This window comes from Pseudophryne corroboree, chromosome 1 (assembly GCF_028390025.1).
Source record: "Pseudophryne corroboree isolate aPseCor3 chromosome 1, aPseCor3.hap2, whole genome shotgun sequence".
Lineage (NCBI taxonomy): Eukaryota > Metazoa > Chordata > Amphibia > Anura > Myobatrachidae > Pseudophryne > Pseudophryne corroboree.
Window position 1 is genome coordinate 1,098,679,179 of NC_086444.1, and position 22,618 is coordinate 1,098,701,796.

The following is a 22,618-nucleotide window of genomic DNA, read 5'->3' on the forward strand; positions in this document are numbered from 1 at the left end:
CACTGATTATCCACTGGGTATAACCTTTTTGAAATTTAGAGTAATTCTGAATCAATTCAAATTCAGTTAAGCCCATAAGATGGCAAATCACTGGATATCTTCCAGATGTCAATTTAGACAAAGTGGACCACTGTAATAGTACCAATTAGATTACATCAAGCCCATAAAGTGACTGATCACTGAGTGTCGTCCCAGTGTTTATTTGAACAGGGCAAATCACCGCAACAGAGCCGATTCAATTAAATAAAGCCAATTGAAGCAGCTCATCACTGGATATCGTCCAGGTATCAAATTTGAACAAGGCAAACCACTGCAATTGTGCCTCTCCACAGAAAGTGACACTCCTAGCTGCTGCTAGGAGTGTCACTTTCTGTGGAGAGGCACAATTGCAGTGGTTTGCCTTGTTCAAATTTGATACCTGGACGATATCCAGTGATTAGCTGCTTCAATTGGCTTTATTTAATTGAATCGGCACTGTTGCAGTGATTTGCCCTGTTCAAATAAACACTGGGACGACACTCAGTGATCAGTCACTTTATGGGCTTGATGTAATCTAATTGGTACTATTACAGTGGTCCACTTTGTCTAAATTGACATCTGGAAGATATCCAGTGATTTGCCATCTTATGGGCTTAATTGAATTAAATTGATTCAGAATTACTCTAAATTTCAAAAAGGTTATACCCAGTGGATAATCAGTGAAAAGGGTTACTTCCAATTCAATTTAAATTGATACCCCATATGGTGAAATTTGGTCCGATACTATTTTAAGCATTGTTAAATTGCCTTTTTGAAGACACGATAAGATGTATGTCCATATTGTGATTCTTTGATTAATACACCCCTGATGAAGTCTGTAGGACAAAACGCGTTGGGTTAGCACATTGTTCTCTGACATCTCTACAAAGAGGATCATTTTGATGTTGTTAGAATTACCAACACAACTATCATCTGTACAAACATTGTTTATTGTTATTCTGGGCAAATTGTAAACAGTTTTATGTATTGCTTTAAAAAAAAATAAACAATCTCTCTTTTTTAAGATTATTTTATTATACAAAACTTGTACATACCAAAGTACGACATCAGCTCCCTGGGGAAATCTCTTCTTTCAATATATATATATATATATATATATATATATATATATATATATATATATATATATATTTATTTCTTTTTTAATCAGTAAAGTTGAAACCCCCTGTATCAATGTTCTGTAGTCACCCTTGGGAATAAATACAATAGAAATATGGTTACAGTCACATTTTCCAATACACAATACAACTGAAAATGTATTAGAGAAGCAGGAATATGTTTGCTACTTACAAGTTAATGAGAGAATCCAAATCACTGAAAATGTCTCTTGGAAGAGTTTTAATGTGGTTATTGGCCAGGGATCTAGTAGAAAAGACAAGTAATTCATGCAATAAAGAAATTATTCTAGAAACAAAGTTAATGAAATCACAATAGACTCTAAAACAAAAACAAATGCTACAATACAGATCCCATGGAGTTGGACTTACAGGTGAGTTAGATCTCGCAGGCCTCTGAATGAATGTCGGGAGGTTGTCTCTAATTTATTCCCTTCAATAAACCTAATAGAGAAAAGAAACTATTTGAATAATTACTCTCATTTTTTATATTGATCAATATTTGACAATAAAAGCATATCACATGTAGCTCAAAGTATTCTGAAATGACATCATTTGATTTAGATAATCAGAGGGCATTAACGGATTAAAATAAATGAAGCGAAAGGAGTTTTTAAAGGCCCAATAAATTTAAAGTACAAATTGACTAAATGAGTTAGTAATATAAAACTACTAATATAAAATAATGACCTTTATAACTGAGATACTAATGTAAATGAACTATGAATATAAATACTGTAAGCTACCTATATAAAATAACCACTAATACAAATAAGATACTAATAAAAAACAACTAATAATATAACTGAGCTAGAAATATAAAATAAAAATTAATATAAAAATTACTATTATAAATTAGTTAATAATATAAAAGAACTACTAATACTGTATACTGTAAAATGAGCTGCTAAATATAAAAAAACTAATGTAAAATAACTACTAATATAAATTATATGCTTATATAAAAGAACTATTAATGTAAAAATAACTTCTAGTATTTATAAGATACTAATATAAAAAAATATAAAATATCTACTAATGCAAAAGAGCTACTAATATAAAAGAACTAAAACAAAATTACTACTTATTTAAAAGAGCTACTAATATAAAAGAGTTATGAATATACTCTCTTTATAGGCTTCAAAAGATTATCAAAACAATATATATTTTAAATAAAATTCTGGCTATGACGGTAGATTGCTTTCCTACTCACAGCAGACTCTCACTAATCCCACTGAAATATACTGCAGCCAGTCTTTTTTAAAGTGTCCAGAGGAGCAAAGATATTGCCTAATTTGACGATTGCTGGCAGATTTGGGTCCGGGATATCGGCAGTTATAACATTGACCCAAGTATACCAACTATTTTTATTGCCGACAGGGGTGCAGGAGTCAGCTAAGTCTAATCCTCTCCCTCACCCTAACCCTCCCCCCCGCAGCCTAAACCTAGCCGTCAGTTCCTGCAGTCTAACCCTAACCTACCCGCACCCTAACCCCCCCTTCCCGAAGGCTAAACCTAACCCTCCCCACTGCAGCCTAACCCTAACCTCCCCGGGATACTTAAATTTAGGATCCTGCCTGTCGGGATGCTGGCGTCGGTATTCTGAAAGGTGTCGGGATTCCTGCACTGGCATTCTGACAGACAGGATCCAGAGCATCGGGATCCCAACTACAGTACATCCCCCTGGAACCAGAGCCGTCTTAACAGCAGCGTGGGCCCCTGGGCACAGCAATGCACTAGGGCCCCTACCCATCCTCCAGTGATAGGGGTGGTGGTGCTATCAGTGGCAGCTTTGATGTCCCGCCGTCGGTAGGGGACGTTCTATTTTCCAATCAGCATGTAGGACCTCGAGCAGTAATTTCTGCTAATTACTCCTTTACTGCACAGATGGTGGGAGATGGGGCAGGAGGGAGAACACTAATCTGTAGAAGGAGGCATTAGGCTGAAAGAAGCAGCTCGGTGCATGACTTCCAGGATGGTAGTGGGTGTTTTATACATAGGGGAGGGGTCGATAGTGGAGTGGGCTTAATATTCATAATTTTCTCTGGTGGGAGGGCAGTTTGCTTTACTGCAGATATCTCAAATTTCTGTAAAAATATTTCTTAGCTTTGAATGGATAAAAACCTAGAGAGTCCCACCTTTCAGGAGATACTGGGGACACCTATCAGGAGGTACTGAGGACACCTTTCAGGAGGTACTGGGGACTTGGGGATCAGAGTTCAGGAGCCAGAGCAATCCACCAACGAATATGTAAAACTGCATCCCAGGCGTCTGGAGCTGAAGAAGGGACCAGCTGCTGGAAGGCTGATATCTCTGGTTCTGGGCATAGTAGAGACAAGCTGCCAGTGTCCACCAAAAGTGATGAGTCCCAGCTTTTGGAGTATACCTTTAGAAAAACTCTAAGTCAGACAAGGCCCGAGAGATCTGGCTGGGAAGGCTCGGATGGGGACCACTGTTTTGAAGTCGGATATCGCCGGTTCCCTAGGGCCGATTTAAAATGATCCGGTACCCCTGGAAAGAGGGGACCCTCAGCTATCAGCCTAGGGCCCTTATACTCCTGGGGCCCTTGGGCAAGTGCCCATTGAGCCCATACGAAAAGATGGCCCTGCCTGGAACATATGTGACCCATTCACTAGGTCCAAAGTTATAGGATCAACCCATGAGGTACTAACGGTACATTTGGCTCGGTAGTAACAGAGTTTGGGCATGTATAAAAGTGCACTGCTAATGTAAAAATCATGTTGAATTTCTTAAAAAAAAATATTGTTAAATGTGATAGTTTTCAGTAAATTCAATACAGTTTTAGATCTAATATTAAAGCAAATAGAGAGCCTTATTTAGGTTTGTTATCAAACCAAAAAAGTTAGCAATTGGGCAAAACCATGTTGCACTGCAGGTGGGGCAGATGTAACACATGCAGAGAGAGTTAGATTTGTGTGGGGTGTGTACAAACTGAAATCTAAATTGCAGTGTAGAAATTAAGCAGCCAGTATTTACCCTACATAGAAACAATATAGCCCACCCAAATCTAAATCTCTCTGCACATGTTACATCTTACACACCTGCAGTGCAACATGGGGGGTCATTCCGAGTTGTTCGCTCGGTAAAAATCTTCGCATCGCAGCAATTTTCCGCTTAATGCGCATGCGCAATGTCCGCACTGCGACTGCGCCAAGTAAATTTGCTATGCACTTAGGAATTTTACACACAGCATTTTCATCGTTCTGGCGATCGTAATGTGATTGACAGGAAATGGGTGTTACTGGGCGGAAACAGGCCGTTTTATGGGCATGTGGGAAAAAACGCTACCGTTTCCGGAAAAAACGCAGGAGTGGCTGGAGAAACGGGGGAGTGTCTGGGCGAACGCTGGGTGTGTTTGTGACGTCAAACCAGGAACGACAAGCAGTGAAATGATCGCAGATGCCGAGTAAGTCTGAAGCTACTCAGAAACTGCTACGAGGTGTGTAATCGCAATATTGCGAATACATCGTTCGCAATTTTAAGATGCTAAGATTCACTCCCAGTAGGCGGCGGCTTAGCATGAGCAAATCTGCTAAAATTCACTTGCGAGCGAACAACTCGGAATGACCCCCCTGGTTTTGCCCAATTGCTAACTTTTTTGTTTTGCTAACAAACCTGAATAACCATCAGAGAACGTTAAAAACAAATGTACATAAGCCTGTCAGAGTTAGTCAGAACATTTTTTTTGTTTTGTTTTTTTTTTGTTAAATAGTGAACTATTTATCAAATATCAGAACATAAATATTGAGATTGTCATTTGTTATCCATATTTAATACTAGAAAAAAATGTATGGACATATTGCTCAAAGTGAATTATGCTTATTCAAATATAATATTCAAATATAATACTACTAGCAGTTTAAACCGCTCGGGATCCTGGCGCCCAGCATACCAGCGCTGGGATCCTGGCAACCGGAATGCCGGCAGTGGGGCAAGCGCAAAAGAGCCTATTGCGGGTATTTATTTATTCTCCCTCCAGGGGTGTCGTGAACACCCCAAGAGGGTGAATAGTTGTCGGTATCCCTGCGCCGGTATGCAGAGCGCCGGGATCCCGACAGCCGGGATATCGAGTGCCTCCCTATAATGCACTGGTGTTACTAGCAGTGGTGGATTTCCCACTAGGCACGTGTATGCTCACTTGTATGAGAGCCCTGCTAGGCTAGGTGATTCTTTTTTTGTAATTTTTTTTATTTTGTCATTACAAAAAAAAAATATTTTGTATCTGGTGAGGGAGGAGGGGGCAATGGTCTGTAAATTGTGGAGGGGGTGGGTGAGGTTGGTGCTGCTGTGACAGTCAGGGGTGTCAACAGCCTTGCCGGCTAATGGAAGGGGGGGGCAGGGGACAAGACCGCGGCCACAAAACGGGCGCGCGCCGCACAAGGGGGTGCCAGTCCCCTATGCGGTAGGCGGTGAATGGCGGAAGGTAGCAGTAGAGAAGGGGAGGAGAAAGCGGCGGCAGGCGGGTGCGATCTCAATGCTATTGCTCCCTCCGCACATAATACATGGGGAGAGAGGGGTGGTATTCAGTATGCCGGCTGTTGGGATCCTGGCGCTCAGTATACCAGCGCCAGAATCCCGACATCCAGCATACCGACAACTATTCTCCCTCTTGGGGTCCACGACCCCCCTGGAGGGAGAATAAACAGCATGGTACGCACAACGCGCCACCCTGTCCGCAAGGGGCTCATTTGCGCTCACCCAGCTGCCGGAAAGCCGGCAGTTGGGATCCCGGTGCTTGTATGCTGGGCACCGGAATCCCTTCCGCAGGAATAACATACTACACCCGCGAGAGAGGACTGATTGACTTCTGCCTCTCTCCCAAGCGCAGCACACAGCAGCATGTACCGTGTGCTGTGCTGGGGAGAGAGGCTGCTGCAGCAGCCAGTCCTCTCTCTCCCTTGCACACAAAGCCTCTGCAATGGGAAATGGGGAGGAGAGGGGGGGGGGGGTCATGGGACCCTCCAACAGACCCGGGTAAAGAGTATCCACTCCCTCCCCCTCTGGGCACCACTGGTGGCAGTCAGGAGGCCCCAACATGAAAGGGGGCAGTGACATGATGGAAGGCACCCTGATCAATAAATTTGCCCTGATTGCTAGCTATTGATCCCGGCATGGGCTTTTTCCTCTCTCTTCCTCCAACTTTCTCCCCTATCTTCCCCTCTCCCTCCCATCCCCGCCCCTATCTCTCTCTCTCGAATTCGGATTCTTTGAATCTCTCTCACTCTCTCTTTCTCTGTTACTTAGTGATGTGGCACCACTTCTCCTGAGGGTACAGAGTGTAACACAGTGCAGGTTTTCTCCAGGGACCGCCTCAAGTGTATAGTATGTTTCCTTCTGTGCTGGGCATTTTGCAGCCACCCAATTTAGCATGAAGCATTATGGGGGTGTAGTGAACTGGATACCAGAACACTTAGGCAAAGATGATAGAGACACTGGGGGTCATTCCGAGTTGATCGTAGCTGTGCTAAATTTAGCACAGCTACAATCATCTTCCTTGATATGCGGGGGGACGCCCAGCACCGGGCTAGTCCGCCCCACATGTCAGGCCGCCCCTTTCCCCCCCGCACAAATACAAAAGCATTGCACAGCCTTTGTATTTGAGGAGTAACTCCTGGCCAGCACAGCTCCTGCGGCTCATTATTGGGTCCTCAATAAAGTGTATACAGATGGGGAGGGGGCCACATTAAATGGAATACAGATGGGGAAGGGGCCATAATAACAGGTATACAGATAAGAGTGGGGCACAATAATGGGTATACAGTTGGGGTGGGAGGACACAATAATATGTACACATATGGGAAGTTGGCACAATATTGGGACAAGTGAAGGGGAGGAGGAATGGGTATGGAGATGGGAAATGAGTACAATAATTAATATATAGATGATGGAAGGGGGCACCATAATGGGTATACAGATGAGGGAGGAGGGCACAATAATGGGTATACAGATGAGGGAGGAGGGCACAATAATGGGTATACAGATGAGGGAAGGGGCACAATAATGGGTATACAGATGAGGGAAGGGGCACAATAATGGGTATACAGATGAGGGAGGGGGCACAATAATGGGTATACAGATGAGGGAGGGGGCACAATAATGGGTATACAGATGAGAGAAGGGGCACAATAATGGGTATACAGATGAGGGAGGGGGCACAATAATGGGTATACAGATGAGGGAGGGGGCACAATAATGGGTATACAGATGAGGGAAGGGGCACAATAATGGGTATACAGATGAGGGAGGGGGCACAATAATGGGTATACAGATGAGGGAGGAGGACACAATAATGGGTATACAGATGAGGGAGGGGGCACAATAATGGGTATACAGATGAGGGAAGGGGCACAATAATGGGTATACAGATGAGGGAGGGGGCACAATAATGGGTATACAGATGAGGGAGGAGGACACAATAATGGGTATACAGATGAGGGAAGGGGCACAATAATGGGTATACAGATGAGGGAGGAGGCACAATAATGGGTATACAGATGAGGGAAGGGGCACAATAATGGGTATACAGATGAGGGAAGGGGCACAATAATGGGTATACAGATGAGGGAAGGGGCACAATAATGGATATACAGATGAGGGAGGGGGCACAATAATGGGTATACAGATGAGGGAAGGGGCACAATAATGGGTATACAGATGAGGGAAGGGGCACAATAATGGGTATACAGATGAGGGAAGGGGCACAATAATGGATATACAGATGAGGGAGGAGGACACAATAATGGGTATACAGATGAGGGAAGGGGCACAATAATGGGTATACAGATGAGGGAAGGGGCACAATAATGGGTATACAGATGAGGGAAGGGGCACAATAATGGATATACAGATGAGGGAGGGGGCACAATAATGGGTATACAGATGAGGGAAGGGGCACAATAATGGGTATACAGATGAGGGAGGGGGCACAATAATGGGTATACAGATGAGGGAGGAGGACACAATAATGGGTATACAGATGAGGGAAGAGGAATAGCACAGTACAAGGTATACAGATGAGGGTGGTGGGGAAGCACAATACAGAACAGAGAGGTGGGGGGCGGGGGGGCAGCACAATACCGGTGAGGAGGTAGCATAATACAGTCTATATACACGGGAGGAGATGAGGCTTAGTTTAATGTATAGAGATGTGAGTGTTGAGAACAGTATAGAACGTACACACATAGATGAACACATACAGATTATGGGAAAGATGGCAGACAAGACAATAAATAAAATATCTTGTTTAAAAAAAATTCAGATTGTTTCATGAATTACACTTTTCCCAAGGTGTGACATTTTCCTTAGTTTAGTATTTCAAATAACTAGACATCACCATTTGAAGCACTGTAATAAAGACATTTTTATGACATTAAAAATGACATTTCAGCAAACCTTTAGTGCACTAGAAATACATTTATCTCACACATTTTCAAAAGCAAAACACGTTCATTTTATTTTCTATTGGTTCTAAAATGTCATTTTTCTAAGCACACCAACTTTTATGTATGAATGAAAGAATCTAATTAACAATGAAATTATTAATATCTTTATATTAGACAATTTGTGTTTAGAGTTCTTTTATAAAATGCAAACATTGACATCAGTTGACTCCCAGCCTTAAAGCTGTATCCACAGATTGGCTCCACAATAGCCCTTTCCATTACTACCACATCAGTACAGCGCCCTGCAAGGGTATTGTGGAGCCAATCAATGGATACAGCTTTAAGGTTGGGAGCCACTAATGACTTCACCTTACACTGCATGAACTGCCGCATGTACACACTATTAAGGAGGTTGAGCATAGCGCTGTGGGATCCATTTTGGAGTCACTAAAAATACAGGAAGCTTCCTTGTTATAGAGACTGTTATCATATATGGATTCAGTATTATTTCCCAGCTGACGGGATGCCGGCTGTCAGAATCCCGACGGTGGCATCCCACCAGCCAGAATGCCATCAGCGAGTCCCCTCGCATGCACGCTGCGCTCACCACGCTTCAGGCCCAGTGGCGAGTGGGTTCTATTCTCCCTCAGTTGGTGGAGTGGACCTATCACCTAAGTGGGATTCCGACCGTTGCCATTTTACCGGCTGCCGAGATTACGGCAACGGGATCCTGAACGTCGGGATCCCAACAGCCGGTATATTAGCTACATTCTGTTATATATATATCTCCTATATAATAGCCCAGATCTGTGACTCTGTGACTGTGTGGCTAACGCTGGGCGTGGCTAGGAACTCTCATTAGGTTAGCAGCAGGTCTATCACACCCAGCCCACAGCTGATTGGGCGAGAAACGCCTGCGTTTTTCACGACACTCCCAGAAAACGGTGATTTGCCACCCAGGAACTTCTCCTGCCTGTCAATCTTCTTGCAATCACCCCTGCAATCGCTTTCGTCGTTGAAGCCGTCGCTCTCCTGCGACCCCCGTCGCCGGGCAGCGACGCGCCTGCGCATTGCGTGTCACATGCATTCTCAGTTCAGACCCGTTCGCACGGCTGCGAGAAAATGCAGCGTGCGAACGGGTCTGAATGAGGCCCACAGTGTGGTATGGCTGTAGGTTATGTAGCAATAATGAAAATGAAAACTACAATACTGTTGTCACCTTATTGAGTACAAGTGCTTGCAGCTTCCAAACAACACCCTGGAATGTCTATTTTAAAACATTAGCTTAAAGGTAATATAGGTAATTACCATGGAAGCGCATATAAATTAATAACATATATTTATTACGGGTGTAGTATGGTATGCCGGCGCTCTGGCTCCCGGCGACCAGCATAATGGCGCCGGGAGCCCGACCGCCGGCATACCGACAGCGTGGCGAGCGCTAAGGAGCCCCTTGTGGGCTTGCTGCGCTTGCCACACTGCGGGCACGGTGGCGGGCTAAGCGCGCCACACTATTTTATTCTCCCTCCAGGGGGGTCGTGGACCCCCACGAGGGAGAATAGCTGTCGGTTTGCCGGGTGTCGGGATTCCGGCGCCGGTATAATGTGCGCCGGGATCCCGACATTCGGCATACTGAAGACCACCCATTTATTACATAAAAACATATATAAAACATCAATATTTATAATCTCCTATATAATAGCCCAGATCTGTCACTCTGTGACTGTGTGGCTAACGCTGGGCGTGGCTAGGAGCTCTCATTGGGTTAGCAGCAGGTCTATCACACCCAGCCCTCAGCTGATTGGGCGAGAAACGCCCTCCCACACAGGTTACATCCAATGGGAGGCTCTGCCCTTCGGCTGCTGTGTGTTCCCAGAGCAGGATTAACAATGGGGCTGATGGAGCTGCAGCTCCAGGTCCACGCCCCAAAATAGGCCCACTGCATCTGCAGCAACATACCCTCCAACAATTTACACATAAAAATCGCTACAAATGCGAAAAGGGGGCGACCATTGATAGTTAACTGATGGTCATTCCTAGTTAGTGGTCTATGACTGGGGAGCAGGGTTAGCGGTCTATGTCACAATAGTTTGGGTATTCTTTTAACACAGCATTTTTTCTTGTCTGAAGTATTCCACATTTATACATTACTGTTTATTAAGATTCTGTATCTATTATATAAAGTGACTCGTGCATCGGTGAATCTGCCAGGTCTCCTGTCTTCTAGAAGGTTATCTAGACGAATGACTGGCACGTGCATTATATGAGCTACAGAGCAACCTTGTATAGTCATCTATTCTGAGATATGGTCAGTTGTAGTCAAACATGACAAATAGTGGCATTGTCTAGCACCTCATATTTAGGTGACAAATGGTACAGCTGACTTTTCAATAGCTTTTAAATGTCTCCTGATATTTTTAGAACCATGGTGACTAACTAGTAAAAAGGATATAGTGGTATTTAGTCACTGAATTTATGTACGCATATATTGTAATATATGATCTTAAAAGACAATGGCCCTCATTCCGAGTTGTTAGCTCGCTAGCTACTTTTAGCAGCCGTGGAAACGCATAGTCGCCGCCCACGGGGGAATGTATTTTAGCTTTGCAAGTGTGCGATCGCATTTGCAGCTGAGCGGTACAAAAACATTTTATGCAAAACAAGACCAGCCCTGTAGTTACTTATCCTGTGTGATAATTCCAGCGACGGAGGTCCCGGGAATTGACGTCAGATACCCGCCCTGCAAACGCCTGCGTTTTCCCTACCATTCCCAAAAAATTGTCAGTTGACACCCATAAACACCCTCTTCCTGTCAATCTCCTTGCGATCGGCTGTGCGAATGGAATTGTCGCTAGAAGCAGTGCACAGCAACGATGCTGTTTGTACCCGTACGATGCGCGTGCACATTGCGGTGCATCCGCATGCTCAGTTTTGCCATTTTTTTACCTGATCGCTGTGCTGCGAAAATAGGCAGCGTGCAATCAACTCGGAATGACCCCCAATATGCAAAAATGCTTTGTTAGTTCTATTTTTTTGGGGGGGCTTCCTAAATTTATATATGGACTTATTCAAACATGTGTTCCACACAAAGGTTACAGTTTAGTTTTGGGTTGAGCTTATTAAGTTATAATAAAATAATACTTTTCTTTTCTGAGGCGCAGTGTTCCTCCTAAGTGAATGAATAGAAGGTTTGCAGAGTAAGACTGCCAACAACACTCCCTTTGAAACATGCAAGTGGTAGTAACAGAGAGCTGGTCTGGACTATTGACCTTAGGGGTCTATTTACTAAGCCTTGGATGGAGATAAAGTCGCTGGAGATAAAGGGGGTCATTGCGAGTTGATCGCTTGCTGCTGTTGTTCGCAGCGCAGCGATAAGTGGAAAAAATGGCTAATCTGCGCATGGCTATGCACCGCAATTTGCACGCGTGACGTACGGGTACAAAGTCCTTTGTGGTTTTGCACAGGTTCTAGCGAAGCTTTCAGTCGCATGGCCAAACGCAGGAAGATTGACATGAAGTGAGCGTTTCTGGGTGTCAACCGACCGTTTTCAGGGAGTGCTTAGAAAAACGCAGGCGTGTCGGGGAAAACGCAGGCGTGGCTGGGTGAACGCTGGGCGGGTGTGTGATGTCAAAAGCCAACCCTCCAACGTTAGAATCAACGCACACGAAGAGTAACTACAGGGCTGCTCTTGTTTTGCACAAAATGATTTTGCAGGCGCTCTGCTGCACAAGCGTTCGCACTTCTGCAAAGCGAAAATACACTCCCCAGTGGGCGGCGACAATGCGTATGCACGGCTGCTAAAAACTGCTAGCGAGCGATCAACTCGGAATGACCCCCAAAGTACCAGCCAATCGGCTCCTAACTACTTTGCCACAGGCTGTGTTTGAAAAATGACAGGAGCCGATTGGCTGGTACTTTATCTCCAGCGACTTTATCTCCATCCGAGGCTTAGTAAAGTGAGGTATTACATTGTTTATGCTACAGTTGTAATATACCAAGCAGTGCTTTGCAATATACTCCTCATGCAACTGCCTATGTATATGTCTGCGGTGTTAGCTGTTGGTCAACTGTCATTCTTACCTGTCTTTCCACTCCTGATGCTAGACACCCCTTGGACCCTGGTAACTATATAATACATGCAGCTCATTGAATCATCTTTTATCTGTACTGCTCCAGCACTTCTGCCTGGCCGTCCTTGTTATCCTACAGTAAACAGTCAGCCCCATTACCCTCTTCACCGGCTCAAAAGTGTTTGGACTTGATAAGGGCTGGAAAATTCAACCTCCAGAAGGCACAGGAAAGCCAATCAGAATCTAAGTTAATGGAGCCATTTTAATAACGCTTGAAGGAGAAATATTAAATTAGCATAGTGTAGACAAGGCTTGCCAACCTGTGCTCCTCCAAAGTACCAGCATACAGTATATGTCGCACTAGCATGTTGTGCCTGTTGTTGCCCCTTTTAGAAAATAAAAGTACACAGTCCCCTTCACTCACTGCTCCACAACACACTCCACCATAATAGTCACACTCAACTCTCAGACTCCCCTATACAGTCTTCTTTTCACACTGTCTACTCAATACACAGCCCCAACTTCACTCAGCTCAATGCACATGCCCCTTTTACTCACTGTCCTGAATACATATCCCCCCTCTTCTCTCACTCTACCCAATACACATCCCCCTCTTCACTCAGTTTCACCAATACACATCCCCCCTCTTCACTCACTCTCACCAACACACATCCCCCCCTCTTCACTCATTCTCACCAACACACATCGCCCCTCTTCACTCGCTCTCACCAATACACAGCCTCCACTTCAATCACTCTACCCAATACCCATCCCCCTCCTCACTCACTCTACCCAATACACATCCCCCTCTTCACTCACTCTCACTAACACACATCGCCCCTCTTTATTCCCGGGTTGAATTACCAGGTCAGGCGACCCGGGAATTCAGCAGTGATCCATTCACACTGCTCTGCAACCTGTGTCGACCTGGTAAAATAAGATACCGGGTTTTTGGTGCAGTGTGACCGGGGTATTATTAAACATATTCAGTACACAGGGTAGCGCTCAGCAGCAGGGGGCCAATCCAGCCCGTGGGTGGGGTTCTCATTACATTAAGTATTTAATACTTTCATTTCAATCGATAAGTGCTGACTGGTTAGCGCTATATGGGGCTGATGGCAAGTTGCATGCAAGTCATTTTGCAGATCCTATAATTTTTAGCAGTGCACATGCAGTGTACATATATACAGGCAATTCTGGGCCCTATACATCTCGGACATATCTCCATTTGCAGCTGAATTGACATAAGTGGGCGACAACAGGGCGTTCACACATAGGCTGAGGTTAATGAGGGCATGTAGGTGGACTTTCAGGCTATTCTGAGTTGTATGTATGGAGGGATCCATCTGATTTCAGGATTGCACCAGATACAGGGTTTGTGCAAAATACGTACTGATAATAAAAATGATTTTTAACCATGAATATGTATTGGGGTGATGCTGCCCCATAGATGCGTACAACTCAGCATACGGGCAAATCTCAGCCTAAGGGGTATATTCAATAAGAGTCGGATCCATTCCGACATGCATTTGTCGGAATGGATCCGACAACCCCTATTCAATAGAGTGGCCAAATCCGACTGTCGGATTTAAGCCTAATCCGACTTTCGGATTTGGTCAGTGTCCGTGCGGCTGTCAGCAGCTCCCTCTGTGTGAGAACATACAAAGCTGCTGGAGGCGCACATCACGGCCGCCCAGTGCCACACTGCAGGGATAGAGGTGCCTGGCCGGGGGACGGCCATCAATACACCCCTATGTGTGGATTGGTGGTTAAGAAAGTAGGCAAACAAAAATACATGCAAGTAGCTATGTTGCTTGTTCATACAATAGCGCAGGCTAAAAAAATGAAGGAAACCAGTTCAGGAATAAAAATAAAATACAGCGTATGATATTATTAAGTGGACACTTACAGGTATTCGAGGTGAAAGAGACCAGCGAAGGCATCATCTCGAATGACAGTAAATGAGTTAGAATTCAGCAAGCTGAAAATGAAGACAGCAGATTAGACGTCAACCAGACTGTGTGAAGCTCAGAATTAGTCAAGCGGAATTTATTGAGCGCTTTAGCAAAGCATTGAGAAGCGCAATATTCTGCCTATCACTGCTGAGTCAACTTGTAGAGTCTTCAGCATGACACAGCAATAATCCTCGCAGAGTGGTCAGCATTACACACAGCACTAATGCCTTCAGGAAGCTGATTAGTAGAAAACAAGGTACAGTACAATACAGTAGCTTCACCTTCTAGATACAAGATATATACACTTTACATTGTAAATGCAGTTTTAAGTGAACTGGATACAACAGATGTACAATATATGTACAAAATATATTGGCAAATACATACATGTATATACATAGTGCATTACTACTACATTAGATTATTGCAGAAATTAAGTTATAGAATGCGCTAACAGAAAGGACAACAACTTAGCCACAATAAATAACACTCATTTATATTTACAACTGTGAAAATCAGAAACTTCTGTGCGAAGAACAGGTAGAACAGCTAGTGTATCATAGGGGTCTATTCATGAAGCAGTGAAAAGTGTGGAGAAGAGAGCCTATGGCGACCAATCAGCATTGATGTAACACTTATAATTTGCATACTATAAAAATATACAGAGCAGCTGATTGGTTGCCATGGGCAACTTCTCCACCGGCTCACTTCTCCACACTTTTCACTGCTTCATGAACAGACCCCATATTCTCTAAAGAGGATAGATGGAAAAGGACTTCCTACAATCATTATAGAGAATGTACTTGGTAAATGATACAAGCTGATTGGTTGCTAGCGGCAACTTCTCCAATTGTTCTCTTTAGAAGGCTTGATACATCTCCTGCATAGTTAAGGGGGGCACACACGGAGCGATGGTCAGCTAAATTTTCTAAGCAATCTGACTAGATTGCTTAGAAATTAGCTGAACATCACTCCGTGTGTAGGGGTGCCGGCGACAGCGATGCGCGGTCACGGCGCGTCGCTATCGCCGGAGCTAGATTGGCCTGCATGCAGGCACAATCTAGCAGGTCGCTTATTTCACCGCTAGATGGAAATGAGCGGCCCCCGGTGTCCTCCCCCCCCCTCGCTCAGCACATCTCGCTGTGCTGGAGATGTGTGCTGAGTGGTCTGTGCTAGACCGCTCAGCACACATCTCTGGGGAAATCTCCCCGTCAGTACGGCCCTTTACTATTTATACAGTATCTATACATAGCTGTTTACTGGCCCATATGAAGATTATATCCAGAAATAAATCATGTCAAACTGACTTAATAGGCTTTTATGAAATAGTTAGGGGGTAATTCAGACCTGATCATAGCAGCAAATTTGTTAGCAGTTGGCAAAACCATGGCCCTCATTCCGAGTTGTTCGCGTCGCAAGCTGCTTTTAGCAGCATTGCACACGCTAAACCGCCGCCTACTGGGAGTGAATCTTAGCTTAGCAAATTTGCGAACGAAAGATTCTCAAAATTGCGAATAGAAATTTCTAAGGAGTTTCTGAGTAGCTCGACACTTACTCTGCCACTGCGATCAGTTCAGTCAGTTTTGTTCCTGCAAATTTACTTGGCGCAGCCGCAGTGCGAACATTGCGCATGCGCAGTTTGCGGAAAATCGCTGGTGATGCGATGAAAAGAACGAGCGAACAACTCGGAATGAGGGCCCATGTGCACTGCAGAGGGGAAGATATAACGTGCAGAGAAAGTTAGATTTGGGGTGGGGTGTGTTCAAACTGAAATCTAAATTGCAGTGTAAAGATAAAGCAGCCAGTATTTACCCTGCACAGAAACAATATAAGCCTCTGCACATGTTATATCTGCCTCCCCTGCAGTGCACATGGTTTTGCCCAACTGTAACAAATTTGCTGCTACGATCAGGTCTGAATTACCCCCTTAGTGCGAACCTAGATCAGGGTAAAGAGGTGGATGTAATCTTTTTAGACTTTGCTAAAGCTTTACAGTACCTCACATGAGACTAATCTACAAGTTAAGAAAAAATTGAGGCTAGGGAGCACAATATGCACTTGTGTTAGAAATTGGTTGGATAAAAGGGAGCAGCAAGTGGTAGTAAATTTAACTTTTTCAAAATGACTGAAGTACTCCAGAGGTAGGTCTAGAGAGCATGGTGTCAATTTTTGCAGACGATACCAAACTGTGTAAGGTTATAAATTCACAGAGGGATGCTGAGTCTCTCCAGAATGACTTATTTAAAACTGGAAGCATGGGCAGCAAAATGGCAGAATGAGGTTCAATATAGACATATGGTAATGCACTTTGGTAGCAAGAATCAAACATACTACTTACACACAGGGGCGCCAGAATGATTTCACGCAGGGGGGGGGCAAGTTTGAATTTATTTTTGCGCCTCTCCTTCAACCTCCGCCCCCCTCCTCCCCCTCCCGTGGTGCCGGTCTCCTCTCCTTCAAACCCCCCCCCCCCTTCATCAGTGCGGGGAGCGCTTACCTCTGTATCCCCGTGGGCGGCTTTTAAAAGTAGTGTGCTGCCGCAGGCAGGGTGCAGTGCCCCTTCTGTACTGGCCGTCTGTCTCTTCTTTGGTGATGCATTACTGGGAGGAGGCGTCGCATTCCGGGACCACAGCCACGGCCTCCTCCCAGTAATACATCACCAGTGAAGAGACAGCCGGGCAGTTACAGAAGGGGCCCCGCACCCTGCCTGCGGCAGCACATTGCTTTTAAAGTTGTAGCCGCTTACGGGGATGCGGAAGGAAGCGCTCCCCCGCACCTCGCGCCCTCGATCATGTTTGGGGGGGTCAAGCTGCCCCCTTGTCCCCCCCCCCCCCCCCCCCCCCCCGTTCCGACGCCTTTGCTTACACACTAAACGGGGAAAAACTAGGGTATTCTGTATGGAAAAAGATCTAGGTGTTCACATAGATAACAAACTTAGCAGTAGTAATCCAGCAAAAAAGAGCAAGCAAGGTATTAGCTGCATAAAATGGGGAATAGCTGCAAGGGATGAGAGTGTTATACTCCCATTATATAAATCACTAGTGAGGCCACATCTCGAATACTGTGCACAATTATGGGCACCATACTATAAAAAGGATATCCTGGAACTAGAAAAGGTTCAGAGACAGGCAACCAATTGATTAAGGGGATCGAGACACTAGAATACGAGGAAAGGCTTGTTAGGCTGGGCATGTTACACTGAAGAAAAGGATATTTAAGGGGGCATGGTTAGCATTTACAAATATATAAAGGGGACAATACACAGAGCTAGCGGGAGACTTGTTTTTGTAAGATCAACACAAATGACACATGGACACCCCGCTTAGGTTAGAGGAGAGGAGATTTTGCAACCTAAGATGATAAGTTTCTTCACAGTAAGGACAATACGTATTTGGAATTCCCTGCCTGAGAGTGTAGTAATGGCGGACTTGATCGTTACTTTTAAGAATGGGCTAGATAAATTCCTAACAGCCAAGGATATACAGGGTTATGGGGGTTAATCATGCAGTAAAGTAAAAAAATAATAAATAAATAAATATGTATATATATATATATATATATATATACACATACATACATACATACATACATACATACATACAAGGTATTGAGGTGGCACTCACAGTGTAATCATCCACAACTGCTGGGGTGCATGTAATTCCAGGGAAACACTTGCTCCTGCAAGGTCCCACAATATAGTCAAAAGAGTATAAAGAGAGCACTCACCGGGACTTGAGATAAATTGCAAGTAAAACTTTTATCAAACTCACAACAGCAGCATAGTTATGGTTGGTCAACATTTCGGTCCCGCACCGGACCTTTGTCAAGACCAGAATATACAGCAATCCAAGTCACAAGCCAAATGACTATCCCTGTGGAACTACATGTAGCCCATAGCCTCCGCCTCCTGAGTAATCAACCAATTAAAATACTCAAATTAAGTCTGAGTCTCTATGATAGCCATCACAAGATAAAAATTAAAGTCACTCAGCACAGTAAAGAAATGATGCTGTTATTAGCATTATTAGTAACATCATTGTATTGAATAATAGTAACATCATTGTATTGAATAACCAGCGGAATAGCACTCACCGGGGGAGATTCAAATGTTTGAAAAGTCGGTTGGGTGTCTGTTTTTTCCTGTCTATTAGATAGGAAAAAACAGACTCCCAACTGACTTTTCAAACATTTGAATCTTTCCCACCAAGTCCCTCTGCTACCACTTACACGATGGTGGAACGCACGCCGCGAGTGAACCGTATGGCGCTTCCACTTCCTCTGGACAGCATACGTCAACTTCCGGCCGTGCGTACCCGCGGTGGAACGCAGCGTGGCACGCGCCGCTGATAGACTTCCGCAAGCTGATAGTAGTATTTAAGCACCACATAAAACCTGTCACCATCCCTTCAATAAAAATAGTAATACTACTGAAAGTGCTGCTCAACCTGTACTAAATATATTAATTTTAAAGATCCATGGCTACAGCATCTTAATATTAAACTATAAAGTATATCTCAGGGCAAACCATTCTGGCACCAGTAGTTCAACAGTGATTACAACGCATAACTTTCCTATAACATCAAAAGCGAAGTGGAATTTGATAAACTATACATATACAGAAACACATACATATAAAGAAAGATAAGTTAAAATATCTTCTAAATTATATATAAACAATGTTACATGTGAACTGAAGCGTCAGATATCCATGGTAGAGCCTCCAAAAGCCAAAAATGTAGTCATACATATAATATATCAAGGGTTGATGGGGGGGGGGGGGGGGGGGGGGGGGGGGGGGGGGGGGGGGGGGGCACAGAGGCTTGCTTCTTCTCAAGAGAGAAAACTATTGGATTCATTTTTTAGGGACAGTGTCACCAAAAGGACTAAATGAACAGAATCACTTTAGTATGTTTCCCTGAACCATCTTTTCTGATGGATACTGTCCCGAGCTTTTGAAACCAATTAATCATCAACCCCAAGGATATATATTGTGTATGACTCATTTTCATCTATTGGAGGTTCTACCATGGATATCTGACGATTCAGTTCACATGTTTGAGGGAGGGGAGAGGGCATATTTATGGGGATTGTATGGGAGATCGCAGGATGATATTAAATTTTCCCCTGTTTTCGTGCATATCGCGCCCATAGCAGCCGTGATTAGGTGTGTAAAGTGCTAATCCCTACTAAACTATTGGGCACAACGCAGAAAGTCCCGTTTGAGTGCCCAAACAGGTCAGTTTTCGCACATTTCAGATCTCCACCCCCGGGGGTAGTGAACTTAAATGATATCGCGCCCGTCAGCAAAACATTTGATTAGCTGCCGGTGGACGCGAATGGGTGCGGGAGGGGAGGACGGGACATTTAAATCTCACCCATAGATTTATGTAACACTTCTCAGCTGGTGGACATTGACTCTTATTCTACACTTACAGGGTGGGATGTACTATCAATGATCGCGGGTCATCGCAATGATGCTAATGGCAATGTATTAACATATGCGATTAGTATCTCAAAGTGATGCCAGGGGTGTCCTGCAATCAGTGATGGTCAGCAGTAGAGGGTTTGTGGCGGCTAACGTCACCTCCCAGCCCTGGGAGGTGACGTGTGCAGGGAGTCCCTGTGCTCCTCCTTCTCCCCCCTGCAGTCGGAAGGAGACAAGGCTGTGCTGTGGGGGAGAAGGAGGATGGGGGCCGGGGAAAGGGAGGTTGTGGTAAGTGGCGCAGGTCGGCGGCGGGATGCGGCGGCGGTAAGAAGCACATAGGCTTCTATAGGGTATCACCCCGGCAGCGTAAACCCGGCGGTGGGGTCTTAGTACATTTGGAAATGCGGTAAAAACCCAGAAAACGGGTGTTTTACCGCATTTTTCCCTTAGTACATCCCGTCCTCAATTAGATTCATTTTGTGCGTTCCAGCTGAAGTGAAGCTCAGTTACCGACATATTTTGCCCAAAGTGAAGTAACACTGGTTAACATGATTTTTTTCACAAGAAAGGTGGATAGTGACTCTAGTGCAGTTTTAAATTCTGAATTCAAATATGTGATTAGAATTGTTCCATCAGGCATAGAGTGACAGTTCATTTTTTTCCCTTCATATTCTAGAGTTTTTTATGGCCTGTCACACCATACAAAATAAGGTGGCGCTCCTGACCGCCCGGATAGGTAAGCAAGTCTTCCTGATCCGGCCTTACCACACACCCCCTGCAGCCTCCCACAACCCCCCTATAACCATCTATGAAAGTGGGTGGCTGCAGAGGCCAATGATGAGTAATGTAATGAGGCCACATCATAGCCCCCCACCCGCTTTACAATGCTGGTAATGTGGGCAATGCATAGCAGGGCCGCAATCGCATCTGTACACCTCTGGACCGCCTCCTTTTCCAGAGCACCCTTCTCTGTTGAGCCAACCTGACTGCTGGGAGGAGCCAGAAAGTTAGCAGGAATATGTCATACACAGGCAGACAGACAGGAGCAAACAAACAATGGCCCAGATTTATCAAGCCTTAGAGAGTGATAAATTGTACGGTGATAAAGTGCCAACCAATCAGCTTCTAACTGCCATGGTACAGGCTGTGCTTGAAACATGACAGTTAGGATCTGATTGGTTGGTACTTTATCACTGTGCAATTTATCAGTCTCCAAGACATGATAAATATGGGCCCATATGTCCCCCTGTAGTCCCTCTCCACTCTCCGCTCTCACCTTTATGTGGAGTCACCAGCAGCTTCCTCCTCTTCCTCCATGCAGCCTGACCAGCCGGTGTAGCCCCACCCCCCTGCTCAGGTCAGAGGAGCATGTGTGCTGGGATCCTCTGGCTCCAAACAGGGCTCAGCACATTGTCCTGTGACCCCTGGGTGTCTCTCACCATAGAGGAGCCTGTTAGCACAAGTACTAGTTGTATTAGTTGTCAGATTATTTTCAGTAATGCCAAGAAAGTGTTTAACCCATCCCGACAATTTCTGTTATCTGTATGGTGAAGTAACCTTCAAATCTCAGTGGCGAAATTTCACGCCACTTGTAAAACAGTGTAATGAACATTGTTTCGGATGTAAAGTTGGTGATCTGACTAATAACTGGGCCCCACATATATGCTGTGTATCATGTGTTAGGCTTCTCACTGCCTGGAAAAAGTGGGTGGTGACCGTTCACTGCATTGCATTAACCATGGCCGACGTGTTACTGCTGAGTAGCCCGCAGTTCCTGGCTTATTGCTGGTTTTTGCTGTTTCACACAGCAAATGAGAGCCTGATGCAGCTGCTAGCACTGTGCTACCGGCACAGTCTTATGCCAAGAGGAGAAGTGAGAAATTTCTGGCGGAGAGGGCTAATACTCAACGCCGATATTTGCGCAGAAGGTAAGCCCTGATTTTGGACAGCATTTCATCTACCCTGAGATTTACCAGCTCAACTAACCGATCGTTGTGGACCAGGGACCGCAGACATGGACAAGCTTTCTGGGCGACCGTGGAAGCTTATCAGCCAGAGGAGTGGATGGCACACTTTCGGATGTCGTGTGCTACATTCTACTACCTGCTGGAACTTCTCACTCCAGCATTTACCAGGGGAAGCACCAACTACTGCAAGACCATTGAGCCATGCAGGAGAATGGCAATTGTGTTGTGGTGGTATGCAACCCTGGGGGAGTACCGCACCATCTCCTGCTTGTTCAGAGTTGGCATATCGACGGTGTGTGTGCTAGTGCGGGAAGTGACCCAGGCATTCCTGGGAACCCTTTATCACCGCTTCATCTCCTTACCGAAAGGTGACCGGCTGGATGATACCATAAAAGGTTCCCTGCAATGTAAATATCCACAGTGTACTGGAGCCATAGATGGGACCAACATACCCATTATTGCCCCAAGAGACAACCCAGCCAATTACTACAACCGAAAAGGCTGGCACTCCATCATCCTGCAGGCTGTAGTGGACCTTAAGTATTGGTAAGTAGTATGGTGTGTGAGTGATATGCTGGTGTGGCCATGATGTGTATTGTTAAATACAGCTAATATGTCCACAGATGTTTTCATAGGCTGGCCGG

The 22,618-nt window shown here is 44.9% G+C and overlaps 1 protein-coding gene across 3 annotated transcripts in view; it reads right to left on the reverse strand.

Annotated features, from left to right (window-relative positions):
* LGI2 (leucine rich repeat LGI family member 2) overlaps positions 1 to 22,618 on the reverse strand; it is a 212,589-nt gene that overhangs the window by 89,848 nt on the left and 100,123 nt on the right. For 2 of the 3 annotated variants that reach the window (XM_063921901.1, XM_063921884.1), the window contains 3 exons: positions 14,537 to 14,608; positions 1,527 to 1,598; positions 1,330 to 1,401 (listed from right to left, as the gene is read on the reverse strand). In XM_063921901.1, the coding sequence (XP_063777971.1) occupies positions 1,330 to 1,401; positions 1,527 to 1,598; positions 14,537 to 14,608 (216 nt within the window). The remainder of the gene's footprint in view (positions 1 to 1,329; positions 1,402 to 1,526; positions 1,599 to 14,536; positions 14,609 to 22,618) is intronic. The other variant, XM_063921893.1, reaches the window with a different exon arrangement.